Here is an 18878-nt window from a genome sequence, read left to right as displayed (position 1 = left end):
TCATTTATTTTAAGATGAACAGCCGTCAATCATCCCTTTCCCTTTCCATTTTGGCGGATAAGAAAATACAAGACGGCCATATAACGCTACGAGGATTAGAACTTTTTATAAGTAGATCGTTAATAGGTGAATTAGGACATTTAAATAAAAATTGAAATTAATCCTTACTATGTTTTGCTTTTGAGTCACCAATATGGTTCATCATCATCTCTCTAGCATTATCCCGTCTCTCTAGATGTCCGCTTACCTAACCTGAAGATTTGACAGATCCGGTTTTTTACAGAAGCGATGGTCTGTTTGACCTTCCAACCCGTGAAGGGAATACCAGCCCAATACAGGTTAGGCCACATACCTCCGAAAATGCATTTCTTTGGAATGTGAGTTTCCTCACGATGTTTTCCTTCACCGCTGAGTACATGATAATAATTTATATAATATAATAATTTAGGTCATCACCAAGAACAAGTATTTTTATATGGAATGACCGGGCTGTACAGTCATAAGCAATATCATGTACCCACTTTAGAACCCTGTCGCACTATCATATTTGACATTTAACGAGACTTACGGTTTAATTTGTCAGAAAAGTTAATGTGACATGGTTTCAAAGTGTATACATATTAGTACTCGTGACCGTACTAGTCTACGAGTTAAGTCCGTCGGCTTTTTTATTTTCCATTACTAAGAAAGGAACGTGAAATTAGTAACTGATACTATTATCCAGCTGAGGTGAGACGACTCTATCAATCGATCCATAACCACGCTAGGCAAAAAACCAAGCGGGTTCCACCTGGTTACTGGTATGCGTAGCCTTGTCAACCTGATCGATTTACGCCTATTAGCTTTTATGCAGATTGCCTATAATTAACTATTAAGACGAAGGGATCCTCGTCCGCCATTATTAAGGCAATAAATTTAATGTTCTCGTATTCAACCTCCCTATCTTATCCATCTGGAATATCGACTATTTTCAGTTAAGATTATTATAAATATTCTGCTGAATATATTAATAATTTGCATTTGATATTTACGTAATTATCTCATTAATTCAAGTTGGTGCACTTGATCGTTGATTTAAGTTATCGTGTTGGATATTTTACGGGATGATAAGCAAATCGGTAAGAAAGGAAGAAAAGTTTTAACTTGTCATATCATAACATAAAGTCACGACTACAGCCCAACTGGGGTAGTCAGAGGTACATCCATCACAACATGAACTACGTATAAGTACACACACCTCACTGAGCTTTCTGTATAAAAAATGTTATAAAATGAAGTAACATGTTAAAATATTGTTAAATTTGAATATAATAGAATATATTTATTTCATTAAAACGTGGCAAGTAATGAGTATACATTCAACGGTCTCCAAAATATACGTAAGTATTTAAAAAAGAAAGAAAGAACGTCTAGGGGCCTGGGCCGAGGTTTTTCTTGCAGCTTCTTTGCCCCGGCTATATAAGTTGTGAGAAGCTGCAGTATTTTTAGGCGGATGAAACGTTCGTTATATAAAAATTGACGATTCAAAGTGTAACTAAGTTACCTACTGACTAAAAATATTTTTGAATTTGAATTTGAATGTACCTAAGCGTGCAAATGTTATCTGTTAGTTAATCGATTGATCATTAAATACAGCTTCATTTCCTTAGCTAACAGTATATGACAAAACAGTACATCATTACACATGTAAAAAGCTGCATTTTATTCAAATCATAATTATTCTTTTTCCGTTCTCCCGGCGTCTATACGACTGTAATACAGCAAAAAGCATAAAAATGCGATATAGTACAAAAACTCACATTTGCCCCACAATGTAGTCTTGTAATCAGATTGTCTGCACCCAACAATCATGTGGCAATTGCTTACAAAGTACACTTTACGATATGATTATCTACCTACCTGTGGGACTACAGACTCTTCCCATAATTGTTAAATAACTATGAAAAAAAGTTATTATTATATTACTTATTCGCTTTGTTTACGAGTATCACGTCCGATTGTTAGATGCTCAATGATGCGTATTGATTCGAAGCGATCATATCGGTATGATTGCCATGCTGTTACGATGCGATCGGCAACATAGAGCTAGAGCTATTTGAGTTACTATGTAGTTATCGGCATTTATTTATTCAATGATTTCTTTTAGGTAATACTTAATATTAAACATAACGACCAGTTCAGTCTTCTCTTCTATCGTGTGGGTTGTGAGGTGGATTAACAACCTCATCAACTCTGGTGTCAGGGTTACTATTGAGCCGCCATAGGACCCTGACATGACTCATGTAACGACTACGTACTTACATCAGTAAGTAGTAAGCGGGACCAACGGCTTAACGTGCCTTCCGAAGCACGGATCGTCTTACTTTCAGACAGTCAGGTGATCAGCCTTTAATGTCCTAACCAAACTAGGGATCACAAAGTAATTTTTGTGACATGTCCCCACCGGGATTCGAACCCAGGACCTCCGGATCGTGAGCCCAACGCTCAACCACTGGATCACGGAGGCCGGTACCAGTTTAGTACAATTAGTGATTATATTTCAATAAGATAACATGTTACAATCGTCTCAATGCGCGGTAAGAATAAGGAACTATCCAGGCTACGTTCTTCAAACGCATTATAGATGGCGCTCTACAACTTTTCCTTCATTAAACGTTCTAATTTCATAAATAACACAAATATGCATCTTTTATCTTTGTTTTTGGGTATAAATGATGACCCTTTTTATTACACCCAGCCACAATTACATCTTCCACCCATTATTATGCTGATTAAAATAAAGAGTAGCAACACAGTTCTATACTTACATAATGTGATCCGAATATCAAACAACAATTATAATATTATAATGCTTCTGCCATGACATTGTATTTCGTAATGAATTCGAATTAACAACTGAATAACGAATCTTATATGTTATCTTTCCTTCTTTCGATGACTTCGATTGGCGTTGAGGCCATTACACCGTCTTTTCCTCGACGTAAGTAGTGAATGGTATGTAACCATCAAGATAAACATATAGATTTTATATTATCTATTACCAAAAACGCTTATCATCGTACGTCTTTGTCATGATAGTAAGTAGTTCCCAATTACGTAACAAAATCTATTATCGTCATCCCTATTAGGCCGTCACGGTGAAGTTCCAATTTCAAACCCAGTCAGCTGTGAAAATATGTTTTTGTTTAGATAATTTATTGTAGTTTGATAGAGCTGAACGATTAGTTCAATATTCTATTTGATAAAAATATCTAACCAGTTTATTGTAAACGGTTTCGAAAGAAAGTAGAAGTATGTGACCTTAAAAACCCTTTCTCACGGATTCAAATTTGGAATATCGGGGTTTCAATTGTTCGTGGCTAAAATGGGACTGGACTGGACACATTGTTCTTATTGTAATAACATACACTCACTCCTCGCCAGCTATGTCAAGTGTCATGGTCCTGGAAACCACGTGATCTAAACATGAATTCAAACTCATAGTTCAAGAAGTCCAATTCAGAGGCGTTGGTTTCTGTAATCAAGTATCTATTTGTAGCATACTTTGACTGATTGTAATTTATACTGATCGAATTTATACTGATTGTACAACAAAATAGTAGAAGTTTTAAATATGCTGACAAGCTGTACTGTGACATCGAATAATTGTGGTTGTGTTGTGGTTATATTTATAAATGTTATTTAGAGTTCCTTATAAGTATACTTACTATTGTATAAAACTGAAACTTGTTTCTTTAATTGATATTTAGGATCAAGTTTGTGAGACGATATTTAGTTATTGGGCTGGCCAATGAGTTTTTAATTTACACTAACACAGTTGGCTCGACCATTAGGTACAGTTGACGAAAGCTCGGTGAAGCATGGGTAATTAAATTCTCTTGCGCTGGATGTACCTCTGACTACCCCAATTAGGAATACAGTCCTGAGCTTATGTTATGTTCCTTGGCTGACAATCGAGATAATGTAGAATTAGGACGGTTTACATACATACATACATAAACTCACGCCCGTAATCCCTAATGGGGTGGGCAGAGCCACAAGCAATCAATAACAACTTACAGCCACTGTTGATACGAATTCCAAAGATGGATATGATGAACCTTATGGTGATAAGGGATCAGCCTATCGCCCATAACATTAGTCCATCATGTTAGAGGACACAATCCCTCTGTCGGTTTTTACGACATGCCCGGGAAGAGAAGCAGCTGAACGTGTCGTGTGTGTGTGAAGGACGGTTTACGCAAAATATTAATCTTTACACGTAAATAAACATAATCCCACAAAAAAAAAACAAAACCAAATATGCAGCAAACAAAAGTCATTTGCGGTCGCAATAGAACTATAGTATAAATAAACCCAGGATGCGGAACCTTTAATACGCGGCGCAATTTTACGCTTAGCCATTTTTTTACCCAATGTGGTCAGCATTCTATTTGAGGTAAATGAGATGGTATTGATTGCCTAAGGGCGTTGAACAGATGATGATTTCATTTTCCTGTTTTTGCGCTTAGATCGATAACTTTAAATAGGATTATCGACCTGGAAGACAGGCTAGGGATAGGGCTTATGGGAAGACATTAAAACGTTGTTATAATATAGTGATTTATAATAAATTGGATCATAAAATAATAAGATGCTTGGCAGCTTGTCTTCCGGCTTGCGCGTTGCGTCATGTTCATGCGTTAAATTATGTTCTCAGTTTGATTCCAGAAGTAATAACAGTGTTACCGATAAAAAATACAGATAATAAACTTGAACACGTATATAAACAGGCGCCTATTTCCCACTAAGGTAAGCAGAGATGAAAAATACATCATCGGAGTTGCTATTTTCTTTGTTGGAATTTTACTTCTGTTAAAACTTCACATCTTAAAATAAACGAGCTTAATGATTTAAAGCAACTCATGCTAATTACTTTTTGGCATGATTGAATCTCTCTTGTTTATTTCTCGTCAATTTGATCACTCTAGAATCACAATCACTCACCATAATCACTCACTTTCAAGAAATCACTTTGTGAGACTTTCCTTTGTTTGGTAAGAACATTGCAGGCTTAAATCATCTGATTGTCCCGGTTGGTCCCGGCTATTCGCCGTATAACACCTCCACCAAGCCGCAGTGGAGCAGCGTGGTGGATTATTCTCCATACCCAGTCTAGTTGATTGAGGGGAGGCCTGTACCCAATTGTGGGACGTATTTAATGATGTTTATGTTATGTTGATCACTCTAACTACCATACAAACTACTAACTACTAGACAAACAAAAATAGCATTGAATTATTTTAAAAGCTATCATTTTCATTGGCTGACTGAAACTCATTGACAGAAAAAACTAACAGTGAAAAAGTATTTCTTAAAAAGGCACCTCTTTGCTCTGATGTCAGTTATACATATTTTTTGCCGATAACAAAAACGGCCAGTGTGCGTGATCGTGTTGTTCCAAATTTGAAAGTAGCAGGTACCTACTTACATCAGGATCTTTAATATTTTATTCCGTTATTTTATTACTCTACATCCGCTATTTTGTTTTATTTTATTTTTCTTCGGTATTCTGTTCCAATTCTGGATTTAAAATCTTGAAGTGTTGAATTCTTAATGGCTGTTTTTTATTCAAAAACCGTAAATGTAAATAACATTGGGGTTAATGAGCGAGGGAGTATTTTAATGCTAATATTTTTGAGCTTCTGTTGTAAACTACAAGTGTAGTTTAGAGCTACGAGTAAATACTTATTCTCTCTGTAGAGACAACAACAGTCTTAGGAAGCCTTAGAACATCAGGAAACAATATAACTTCAATTTGAATTTGGAATTCCTAGTAGAACGCAAGATATTGACTTCTACTAGCCAGTATACGACAAATTCACAGGTAAAGTTTATAATAGGTATCATAAACGATCCCTTAACTGTATATTACCATAATTTTGAAAAACATGTCAGATTCGTATAAAACCCAAATACAATTGTCTACCCTAAAAATCAGCAAAACATCACGCCTGTATCCCTGAAGGGGTAGGCAGAGATGTTTAGTGTATACACACACTCCTAGCCTCCTCATTCCTATGTTTTAAGTCCCTTGCAATAATATAAAAATAATTTCAAGTTACGCAAAATCAATCTACAAAAAAATATTTAGATACTTCAAAAGCTAATGTTGATGGTATTACTGAGAATATGTTCCTAATATTGTCAGAATGTACCAAAATGCTCTTTCTCAAAATTTTGAATTTTCGAAGCGGAACGTACCGTACAAAGGCCAAGAGTGCCACCGGGGCATCATCTTGTTTTGTCCCTGGATAGCACTCACTGATGTCGGGGCTCATTACGCAAGTCGGCGGAGGCTGCTCGCTTGCGTACGCGCATCGCAAGGCCGCGGGGGCAACGACCCCGCAGCGCCCTCCGACAACTGATTTATAAAGCTATTTGCGAATAGGGCTTTAGGTCCACTTGATGAAGTGCAGCTGATGAAATGAAGAATGAGTGTTTATGGGAGAGTTATGGACACGAAGGGAGGATGGTCGCGCGCAGTCGAAATGCTTTTAAATTTTAAATACAAACATAGGTACTGTTGTCCTGTACACAGTTAGTGTGGTCCGGTATATAGTCAGTGTGGTCCTGCATAGTTAGTTACTGTGGTCCTACCGTCACCTTCTCCGGTTTGCTTCCCAAACATGGACCTATTAACACAGTTGGCTCAACCATTATAGACAGCGATACAGCTCACCACCAACGTGATGACGTTGGTCTAACAGAAAAGTTCGATGACTCATGGGTACTGTTCATCTTGTAATGGATGTACCTCTGACTACCCCAATTGGGATATAGTCGTGATAAGATCGCATATGTTATGTATATGTTATGCTATAGACAGATATATGTACGTCCAACTACTAGGCAGGGTGCTGGCGTCAACCAATCAATTTTTTTTACGTGACTTATTTACCAATTTTTTCATTAACTACTTGGCCGGACTAATGGAAGCGCAGTGGGCTCTCACCCGTTACAAAATTTAAGATAACTGACCTGAGGATGTCCAGGTGGGATCAATCAAAGTCTAAAAAATAACTTTTAACAAAATACCTACACGAGAAAAGGTGGACCTGTCAAAACTTCCGGTTGGGTAAGTGGACCCTGTGAAAACACTAGGGAGATGATGGCCTACCTACCATAGACTAAGATTTCTTTCGAAAACCGGTGGGGACATACTTACCACAAAAATTACTTTGTGATCCCTAGTTTGCTTAGGACATTATTGGCTGATCATCTGATTGTCCGAAAGTAAGATGATTCGTGTTGGTCCCAGTTACTACCAGTTATTATTTATTATTAATTTATTATACTTCATGATAAAACTTCTAGGTAAATTATTATTCATTGTAACGCAACCAAGCATTAAGTTTACTTATAATGAAGCTTAGCCTAAGGTGTTAACGGTTCCGTGTGGGGTGCTAATGAACTACGCGAACAATTATACGGGCGGGGCGCGGCGGCCGACACTCTGCGCCGGCGCCGATTCATGTTTTGTTTATGACATTGTAAAGTCAAACAGATGCCTGTAATCTCTATTGGAGTGGGCAAAACTATGTTACCAAAAGATGACTTACAGTTAAATACAGCAGCGATTCAGAAGTGAGGTCCGCTGAACCTAGGGGCTCCGTAAAAAAGTCACCAGGGCTCCGCGAAGCTATTTATCTTTGTAACTATAAGTAGGTAAGTAGGTATAAGTAGGTTCTTTCAATTAATTTTATATCATTCCGGGTAAAAGGTTTTGTCAACAAAAATACATCCGAGTGTGATTTTTCAAAAAGATGCTTACGTGGTCTTCACTTTAAGGCGACGGAATATAGCATATTATACATAATAATTAATACAGCTATTATATTTACGGATAGATAAGTTAGCGTCAGTATGTGTGTGTAGACAGGCTAACGTGAAGAATTATGAATAGGTAGGCTTACAATCTCCTAGTCCGATTTTTACAACTGGCGGAGGAAATTTGTAATATGTGTTATTTATTGTCCACAGGTCCAAAATGAAGACGAGACAAGTATTATTGGCTTGTTTGCTATGTGTAGCTGCGCAGGCGATTGCAAGCAGTGACGACCGGTTCATCAAAAAATACGCCATGATGAAGGTAAATCAAAAATAATAGTAATTATAAATTACGAATACTTAAAAAAAACTATGAAAAAAAAAACATACCAAAAAGTGCAAAAGAAATCCGCAGTCGGTAGGATTCGAACCTACGCTCCCAGAGGGAATCTGATTTCTAGTCAGACGCCTTAACCGCTCGGCCACGACTGCTGTACGTTAGAGCGATGAAATTACTGTGCACATTCATAATAGATATAACCTATACTTAAACCCATAAATAGAAACTAAAACCTGAATTAATTATGCTTTTCAGATTTATGAAAGTTGTTTCGGTCCAGAAGTTGTGAAGCAAATAAGAAAGGAAATGAAAGAGGCTTACGCAAAATGCTCTGCTCCACCACCGCCGCCAACGCCATCTTTTGACGAGCCGGCGAACTCTTTACCTTCCATCTTACTCGGCAAACTACCGCCTGGGTTCTCAATAGACCCGAGCACGCAAACTATTACAAAACCCACAGATGGCGCTATGCACAACCAAGAAAATGATTTGCCTGAACATCCACCCCAACAACCACAAAAACCTGGAGTTTTGGCATTTAGGCCTCATGGGGTAAATATTATTTTTAAATATTAAAAAAGAAATATAAAAAAATATTATGTTCAGTAATTTCCGTAGGTACTGAAAAAAATAGTTATTTTAATGTTTCTGTTTTATTTCATTACTAATTGAATAAAATCGAAATAAAAATGTTATATTGTAGAATAAAATAAAAAGTTAAATCTAAAAAGAGAATTTATGATGCCTCCTGTGAGGATTGAACTCACGACCCCTGGTTTACGAGACCAGTGCTCTACCACTGAGCTAAAGAGGCGATGAGAAAATTGTTGAAATTACTGGCCTAGTTTCACAATCGAATTGTATATTGTTTTATTTTTTGTTTTTCATACATTTCCACTAGCAATGTTTAAATCTCATTAATTATTTACTGACTAATTTCATAATATATATAATAGTATTTTTTTACCCATTCTAAATGAGATTTCCTTCAATCGTTATTTTTTTTTTTAATAAATTTTTTTCCTTGGTGCAAATAAAATCATAGAACGCGTTCTACAGAAAGATGGCCGGGATGATTATAAGCATATTTCCGGGCATATCGTAGAAAGCAACAGATAGTAATCTCATCGAACTAACATACCTATTTGAAGTTTGAACTATAATAATATGAGCGATGGATTGAGCAGCTGATTTATTTTGACAGTTGTCACTATACGGTCCACCAATGGCCCCGATTCCTGCAGACACCTCCTAATTTTACTTTAAGTTATACCTGTCATTTTCTTATCCCCCGAAAAGGAAAGGGACAGCTCTTAATTTAACGAAGAATGAGTAAATGAATGAATATCCCGGGCGAATCAAAAAGGTATCTCGGTGGTATGCAAACCGTTTGACGTGTGCTGTCAACTTAATTCTGTCGGGTTATTAGCCAGTGCAAATTTTTTATAGGGTTATTTTAGATTTGTGCTTAAAATTGACATGTGTTTCATAAATTTTATGCTTGTCGATTACCCGTCCCTTTCGTTTTCGGCGGATAAGAAAATGTGAAGGGAAGGGAAGAAAAAGTGTTTACAGGAATTAGCACCATTACTCATCTTAGTATGTACACAGTAAAATTTTCGTTTAATATGATGGCAACACTGCGTTTTTCTTTTCCCCTTTTAACATAGAAAGAAAGAAAGAAAGAAAATATTTATTTCCATATTGGACGCCACATTTACAAACTCAACAACTCAACATCATGGCGACGGGGTGTTGCTTTTTCTCCTTTTGTTAATTTAAATAATTTTAAAATGTTACAGTCAATTTCTAAATTCATTCATGTGTTCATTCACATAACACCAGAGACGCACACTTAGGACTATACCTACCTATTATATGTGTACTTACGGTCACAAGGATTAATATGTATTAATTAGGTACCTAGTACCTATACCTACCATGTCCCATTATCTTTTTTTATAAGTCTCACTAAATGCCAAATATGTTAGTGTGACAGGGTTCTAAAGTGGATAGATAGCTCATGACGTCATGACTGTATGTATAATAATTATGTGGGTGTCTCCGTATTTTTGATTAGGTACTCCTTGCTCTGCCCTCCTTTTTTCCTCTAAGAACATGCGTGAGTATTTTTTTTTTAATTTAGTCTTATTTCTTTTCAGCCCTCATTCCCGCAGCAGCCACAACCGCAGATTCCTCCCTACTTGATGCCAAACCCACAATTCCGTCCGTTCAGCCCCGCCACCCCCTTCTACCAGTTCCCCTACAGCGCCCCGGGGCTGTTCTACCCCCCACAGTACAACCCCTACCAGTACCCACAACAGTACCCCCAAGGGTTCTACCAGCAACAACCTTACTATGGAAATAATAGGATGTCTGTAAGTACAATTTATGTTTTTCTTGGTGTGGAGGGAGGATAATTTTTTTAACCTCCTGAATAAAAAAAGCCCTTCACTGACAGTAAACAACTTGGTTTATCAGTGAAGGATTTTTTTAAGAAAGCAATATTGCTATTTGACATTTGTTTGCATTGCGCACTTACTTTTATATGCACAAATGTCAAATTGCAACAATGCTTTCATAGATGAATTGCTTCGATGTGGCCATTTTAATCCCCCTGATCTCTGATTTTCGTCTGATTCTCCATCCCCAGCGGGATATGGACCTCCGCGACCGCCTGGACATCATCTCCCGCGGGCCGGGCGCCCCCGCAGCCGGCCGCGTGCGCAACATCACCTGCGTGATGCAAGAACTCGGGTACATCGACCACAACCTGGAGCCCAACTACGAACAGATCACGCAGCGCATCAGCAACCTACCCGTATCCTCAGAGCTCAAGGGAGACATACAGGATGGCCTGCAGTTCTGTCAGAAATTCTCGGTACATAGTAAACTGTTATTTGTTTTCCCACTGTTTCGGCCGCGTTGCAGCGGATAACCGTGGCCGTGCTGAAAAAAAAATAGTATCGATATCCATGATATCGATGGTATCGAAACCTCACTATCGATATTGCCATACCCCGGACACTTCGTACAAAACGCCTCGCTTTACACAGACACTATTCATTGGCATTATCGTACACGCGCATCTGTGTGTGTGCCGTCTGACGCCAAGGCAGAAGATTATTATTTACAAAATTTATAAAAACATTTAGAAATTATTATTAAATTTGAAAATAGGCGAATGAAAGGACACCCTGAAATAAGTACGCACACTTCACCGAACTTTCTTAGAATCTAACAGTTAGAACAACGTGATAGGTGGTGGGCCGCGCTATTTATAATTGTCTAGCCAATTGTGTTAGTGAAAAATTGCACATGATTAATTCTCAAACTCATTTCTAGCGCAGCTTTATGTACCTGGTACGATGTAAAAACTGATTGTAGAAACTGTGTCTGTCTGGATTTCTATCAATTTCGGACCTAATGATGTTGATGCTTTTTTCAGCAATGCGTCCCAGATGTGAAACGTGACGTGGCGCCTCTCTCTCAGGAGCTGATCAAACCCATGTTCTTCTTCCGCTGTTATAAGGTAATAATCATAATAACACATGATATATAATATGTACTTACTCATAAAAATATAATTTTTTTCTTGAACATGATTTGCAATTTACTTATAATCACAAATCCGTTCTATTTCTTGCAGCACAAGAAGCTGGAAGCATGCATCATGAAAGACATCCGTGAACGTTTCACAAGCGAAGATGAATTGGAAACTGACAGCGATTTCAGGTAAGCTATAGTAAGCCTAATAGACACCTAAAACCTACCTACCTTACCTTACCTTACCTTACCTTACCTTAATAGACACTTGGCGCCTGTTGAAATTTAATAGCAACAACAACATCGTCTTTGCTATTATATTTAGTCAGGCGTTTATTTTTCTTTAAGCAAATAATGACTGAATCTTTCGCATTGTTTTTCCTAGGTCCCTTTCCCGGTCAGCGAGGTCTATCCGCGAGGACCTCAACGACCCTCGTTTTGAAGCTTTGGACGAGATGGCCGTCTACTTGTATGACTACCTGAGCGGGGGGAACGGGTTCGATTTCGACCTCTACATGTGAAGACTGGATATATTATAGTGCGGTTGGAGTAGGGAAATGGTGCCTGTTCTGGGACACACCAACCTAACCTAATTTTAGTCTGACAGCTTTTTAACTAGTGCCTTCCTTCATTTACAACAAGTGTAAGAAAAAGATCGAGCTATGTTCATAGTCCTGTCAAATGAAGTTAAAATTAAGTTAGTGGTTGTCCGAGTTGGCACCTATATCGATGGTGGGGTATTTTGACACCTTCAGGGACACAGACCTCGGGTCATTGACCTTTAGATAATAGCTACACTTGGAATTATATCGCATTGAAGAACAGTATGGATTGCAGTCCACCTCCGATTTTGCTCTACTCAAACCTGAAAAAAGTAGATAAATAATTTAGTGAGACGATTCCCTTGCATCTACGAGTAAAACCTGTAGGTAATATAATCACTGGCCATAGAATGTAAATGTACGCCGAAAATTATCGCGACGCAAAAACTAAAGGATTTTATTAAGTAGATACGTACTTTGGTACTTTACATTGTTTGCGAAGACTACTTTCATGCATTTATATAATTAATAGATAATTACGTAATTAGGTACCTAAGTACTTACCTATATTGTCTCAATGGCCATTCAAATTGCATTTACTAGATCGTCTTAATTAACTTAGATACTTTAGTGTAAGTTAAACCGATATTCTGGCAAATGGTAAATACTCTGGGACGTTTGCTGCATTATAAATCGACAAGCCACTATTTATCCGACTTGAAAATAAAGAGGTTGTCAACTAGACGATTTAAGTTAATTTTCTATAAAATTGCAATTGTGTACTTGCTTATTTGAAAACCTTACTACTGTAGGTAATTATTTAATCCAATCAACTTAAATACTTACTCTTAGATAGAACAGAATCGATCGGCCTAATCTGATCCCATGAAAATAAATGAATCTGATAGGTTGGCAGTACACATCATCTAAATTTATTTTAAGTTATACCTGTCCGCTGAAAAGGAAAGGGACGGGAAATCGACTGGCATACAATTTATGTAATACACGTCTATTTTAGGCAGAAATTGAAAACTCCCAAAACTTTATATTGGCTAATAACCTGACAGAATTAAGTTGACAGCTCACGTCAAATGCATATCAGCGAGATGCGTAAGTATTCTATTCGCCCGGGTTATTCATTCAATCACTCATTTTAAAATTCACAGTTGTCAATCATCCGTCCTTTTTCTTTCCGGTTGATAAGAAAATTACGGGTATAACTTAAAATAAAATTAGGAGGGCGGGCCATTACGTCACTATGATAATGAACGCCACAACATTGGCTTCTGTACTTTGACAGATCTAACTCGTACCGCTATTGTATTCAGTATCTATACTGAAATCACTAATTGTACAGAACTAGATACATTCATACATTTATTTATATTTATTTATTTATTTATTTTTTTGCTTCGATCCTGACACACTTCTCTTGCACTACTTTTAAACAGAACTAGATGTTCTGTTTAATAATTCTTAATATAATAATTAGTTACAGTACTCAAATTATAATGTAGCAAACTTGGGTTCTTGTCAATTAAGCTCTTAATTGTGAGCTTTTTAGACAACAACGGTTTTTAGTTTTAATTTTTTAGTGTGTAGTTAAGATCCTATAAGATTACAAACAAAATGAATCAAAATTGCATTTAATAGTTAATTTAAGTCTGCCCTTAAGTTATTTTAAGCTGTGCCTTAAGAGATTTTTTTAAGTGACAATAAAATTAAATTAAATAAAAGAAGGTTGTTTTTTATCTCTTTATTGTGAGATGGGATGAATGTGTCTGTAAGTCCTACATAAGACATAGTATCACGCCTGTATCCCCAAAGGGGTAGGCAGAGGTGTATAGTACCCTCAGTCCTCGCCAGCTGTGTTTAAGTCCCGTAATAGGGGTCACCCCCTATCCTATTGCCATTAACCGGGCACTAATTTTGGAAACCCCGTGATACCAATTTACCGTAAAATCTGTAATCCAAACAAGGCTTTAAATTAAAAAAAAAAAGAAAAACAATGAAAAGTGGAAAAGTATCGACGTCAAAATGGCAAAATTAAACTACTCACTTACTTTTTAAATTCTAAGCATAATAACTTTATTGAAATACCTAATATGTATATAAGCAAGTGTCAAAAAACCTCGAAGGAATTCCACAACCTCGCATTATTTAATGTCGGCGCCAATCACTTTATGCGCACGCACTTTTGTTTGGAATACCGCTGCGTGCGCGTCTGGATCACTGAAGAAAATTTACATTAGCTGCGAAAAAACATTCAAGTTTCATCTGTCGGGAAAAAAACTAATAATTTATAAACAAATTAGAATGACTGCGGAAACTCTTACTTTTTAGTTATGTGTATAATACTAATTAGGTAGCTGTTTTATGATGTGACGCAGATGGCATTAACTACTTGGCCGGACAAATGGGGAGCGCCAAGTGCTATCACCCGTTAGTACTAAATTTAAAACAGCAGGCCAGGGAGAGTGCCCCAATTTTTTTATTAGCTAAATTTAAAGATTTTTTTTATGAAACTACCACTTCAGGTAACGGAAAATTAATAATTGGATATAAACATTGCAGATATATCTTTATCCAGTAGGTAACATAGTTACACTTTGAATCGTCATTTTTTTTTACATAACGAACGTCTAATAAAAATAAACTGAATAAAAATCTATTGGATAATTATCATTAAGTGATAAACTGCCATATCCGACATAATATTTCATATTTTATTGTTTATTATAATATACATAAACTGCCTATATACGTCCCACTGCTGGGCACAGGCCTCCCCTCAATCAACCGGAGGGGGCATGGAGCATACTCCACCACGCTGCTCCACTGCGGGTTGGTGGAGGTGTTTTACGGCTAATAGCCGGGACCAACGGCTTAACGTGCCCTCCGAAGCACAGAATCATCTTACTTTATCGGACAATCAGGTGATTCAAGCCTGAAAAGTCCTTACCAAACAAAGGATAGTCTCACAAAGTGATTTCGACAATGTCCCCATCGGGAATCGAACCCGGACCTCCAGATCGTGAGCCTTACGCTCTAACCACTAGACCACGGAGGCTGTTAATATATTATATATAAATAAATAAAAAAATCAAACAATTCGATTAAACTTTGATTAACTGTCAGACCCCCCCCTCCCCCTCCGGTTGATTGAGGGGAGGCCTGTGCCCTAGCAGTGGGACGAATACAGGCTGTTAATGAGTGTTATGAACTGTCAGATATTATATCTACTTATAAACACGTTCACGACTTGCTCATCTTTTATTGGTAAAGCGGTCTTCTTCTTCTATCGTGTGGGTTGTGAGGTGATTACCAACCCCATCAACCCTGGTGTCAGGGTCATTATTGAGCCGCCAAAGGCCCCTGACATGACTCATGTAACGACTACGTACTTACATCAGTAAGAAGTAACCGGGACCAACGGCTTAACGTGCCTTCCGAAGCACGGATCACCTTACTTTTTGGACAATCGGGTGATCAGCCTGTAATGTCCTAACCAAACTAGGGATCACAAAGTGATTTTTGTGATTTGTCCCCACCGGGAATCGAACCCGAGACCTCCGGGATCGTGAGCACATCGCTCAACCACTGGACCACAGAGGCCGGCCGTAAAGCGGTAAGTTCATATAACACAAAAGGCAACGATAGAACTACAAAACTTCATATCACACAGACTTCGCAACCCCCAGACTAGTTGCTTACAATGAAATTATTTTATAAATATCATATGAGTTGACAAGGCACGCGATCTGAAAGGGCGAGGTTCGATAAAGGTCCTGTCAAACTGACGTGTGAGGGCATCATTTTCTTGTCATCGCGTGGTCATCGCCGCAATACGGCTCGATTGTCAGCATTGGTAACGAGCTACTGGTTATGGGATATTGATATTGAATCTTGGAAAAGGCAACCGTTCACACGGAACGGCTGTTCTGAATCTGGCGCCGTACTTATTGAATAACCAAGCGAATGTAATTATGTTTTTGGTTGTTTTACTCTATATTCTCTAAATTAAACTCACCCAATTTAAGTAATATCATGTATTTGACATATTAAAACACACACACACACACACACACACGCACACACACGCATACACACACACACACACACACACATATACACAAATTTTACTTCTATTGTTTATGTTCTTTTATTTTATTTTTATTGTTTTGTTTAAATTTCAATGGCATTACAATATTTCTTTATTGATAATAACAAACACTGGAAGAGGGGAGTTTTTCCTGACACAGGCAATTTGTTGCTTAAAAGGAAACTCCAATAAACTAATGTACGACTGAATTTATAAATATACATTTTTGATTTTGATTTGATTTTTGATATTCTTTATAACATAAGTAGGGTAAGAACAGACGTAGGGTAGTCCTCCTTGTCGTATCCGACAACGGCGACCTCAATCTCTTCTCGTGCGCTCGAATGTGCACTGACTGGCAAAGCCATTTTTTTTTTTCTGAAAACCCGGTCACATAACAGGTATATAAATAAGTGTTTGCAAACAACTTACAAAGACATTTATGTGCTCAACTTCTATTTTATAGACGCCGATAGGGCTCACCACCTATCACGTTGGTCTAACAGAAATCTCGATGAAGTGTGGGTACTTAGTTCATCTTGTGATGGATGTACGTCTGACTACCCCAACTGGGATTTAGTCGTGAGCTTATTATTATGTTGTTATGTCTTTCATTCTATCACCACATGTACAACAGAACATATGCATAACATATTTATATTTTAGGTCATTTCTTGCATTATAAAATCGTTCTGTGAATACGGGCTATACAGGTTGTGAGAAGCAGCAGTAGTTTTAGGCGGATGAGACGTTCGTTATGTAAAAATGTAACAATGTGTAACTATGTTACCTACTGAATAAAGATATTTTTGAATTTATTTTTGACACATCCTGTCCTGTCACCTAAGTATTGATCGACACCGATTCACATGAAATAACAAATATGCAATGCATTTATAATAAAAAAAACATATCTGCACAGAAACCCGAAACCCTTTTGTGGTCCGCGGGACGCTTTCGGAGAAAGGTCCACCACAAACCAGCTTTTTGCAAGTCTGCCTATAAAAAATACATTATCTATATTTGTTCGTAAGTACGCATTTTTGTACAAAACTTTCCCCCAGTTTTTACTGTTGCGAAAAAATGTTTACCTGATTCAAAGAAAGAGGTTGCTTGTGGGAATATGTAGAGCAAGGGACATTCTAAATCGTTTTATGGCCCTTCTACTGTTCCGCCGACAACTGTACTTTCTTTTAAAAACAATAGCAAGGTTGAAGTTATTGTTTAATAGATAAATAGAGCAATATTTTTCGGGCAAAATGAATAGACCCGTCAATTACGGTTCAATGTTCAGAAGGATTAAGTATTTATTCATTACATTTTAACCGTTAGTTTCTCGGATTTTAGCTGTTTATCTTGACCTCCGTCAAGTACTTACTCATGATTCATAATTGCTTCAACGTAATGTGTATTGTATATATAGATACATACATAAACTTATTATCTGATCTTCAAATTTCCGCGTAGGAATAGTACTGAAAAGTATCGGCGGCTAAAGGACGTAATATACGATCCCAACGACCCGATTACTATGGCCATGAGGCGGCCAATCAGCTCGCGACAACTAACACTTCAGAACCCCGATACCGACCCCGCCGACGTGATCGATGGTTTCTCTTATTCAGCACTTATCGCTATCGACACTAGGGTCGATGAATTCATTCAAATGTAATCCTCTCAGAAGACGCCCTGAGCCGAGGTTCGCGCCGAATTTGGCACCCTCAGGCCTGTTGTCTTTAATTTTGTACTAGGTGAGAGCCCTCAGAGCTCCTCATTTGTTCGGCCCTACACAGCAAATATAAAAAAAAGTTATAGGTGCTGGGTAGAGCGAGCGAACATCCATCACTCACATTGTATCTTTCATCCCAATACCATAAAGAACCTAATTTTAGATGATCTACATATTATGCGACATTTCTTTTATAAAATTCTTGCACCGTTCACCATAAGTTTAGATGAAAAATTGTATGATAGTTCATTCAAATCGATACTTTGTATTTATTCAATAAAACTCTTTCACTGAGAATTGCAACATCCATTGTTAACCCCACTGCAGGCAGATGCGTTAACAAATAAACACTTATTATTAGACAATATATTGTACGTATGTACTTATTGTTATATTTGCACTCAACCCGTCTGTGAAACGCACCTTTCCAATTTGGTAGGGTAAAAGGGATCGTTGCTGGCTTGTCGTATTTTGAGACCGTTCTTTTAACCAAGAATAGATGTTACGCATGATTTGTTATAAGTGCTTTTTCATTATTAATTTTTATGATAAAAATGACATAATATAAAACATGGTACCTATGTAAGTACGAAAGAAACTCATAGAAATTGTAGACTGAAATAAATCTTGAAACTGTAGTTTTACCTATCACGTTGGTCTAATAGAAAGCTCGGTGAGGTATGGATAATTAATTCATCGTGAGACGGATGTACGGTCACGAGTACTAATATTTATACACTTTGAAACCATATCACATCAACTTTTTTGACAAATTAAACCGTAATTCTCATTAAACGTCAAATATGATAG

The 18878-nt window shown here is 37.4% G+C and overlaps 1 protein-coding gene and 2 non-coding genes across 3 annotated transcripts in view; 1 reads left to right on the top strand and 2 right to left on the bottom strand.

Moving 5' to 3' along the window:
* The window catches only part of LOC126382124 (uncharacterized), a 32052-nt gene extending 18109 nt beyond the window's left edge, over window positions 1-13943 (top strand). The window contains exons 2-8 of the mRNA XM_050031877.1: window positions 8023-8131; window positions 8405-8701; window positions 10312-10527; window positions 10803-11030; window positions 11598-11681; window positions 11799-11884; window positions 12081-13943. Of these exons, the coding sequence (XP_049887834.1) occupies window positions 8030-8131; window positions 8405-8701; window positions 10312-10527; window positions 10803-11030; window positions 11598-11681; window positions 11799-11884; window positions 12081-12216 (1149 nt within the window). The 5' untranslated portion in view covers window positions 8023-8029 and the 3' untranslated portion in view covers window positions 12217-13943. The remainder of the gene's footprint in view (window positions 1-8022; window positions 8132-8404; window positions 8702-10311; window positions 10528-10802; window positions 11031-11597; window positions 11682-11798; window positions 11885-12080) is intronic.
* On the bottom strand, window positions 8220-8301 carry Trnas-aga (transfer RNA serine (anticodon AGA)). The gene has a single exon. It is a non-coding gene; the product is annotated as a tRNA-Ser (tRNA).
* Window positions 8892-8963, bottom strand: Trnat-cgu (transfer RNA threonine (anticodon CGU)). Its single transcript has one exon. It is a non-coding gene; the product is annotated as a tRNA-Thr (tRNA).
* Window positions 13944-18878: the final 4935 nt, after the last annotated feature.

The sequence above is a fragment of the Pectinophora gossypiella genome, chromosome 3, assembly GCF_024362695.1.
Source record: "Pectinophora gossypiella chromosome 3, ilPecGoss1.1, whole genome shotgun sequence".
Classification (NCBI taxonomy): Eukaryota; Metazoa; Arthropoda; class Insecta; order Lepidoptera; family Gelechiidae; genus Pectinophora; species Pectinophora gossypiella.
The sequence above is the reverse complement of the archived record's forward strand: the minus strand, read 5'-3'. Positions and strand labels throughout refer to the sequence as shown.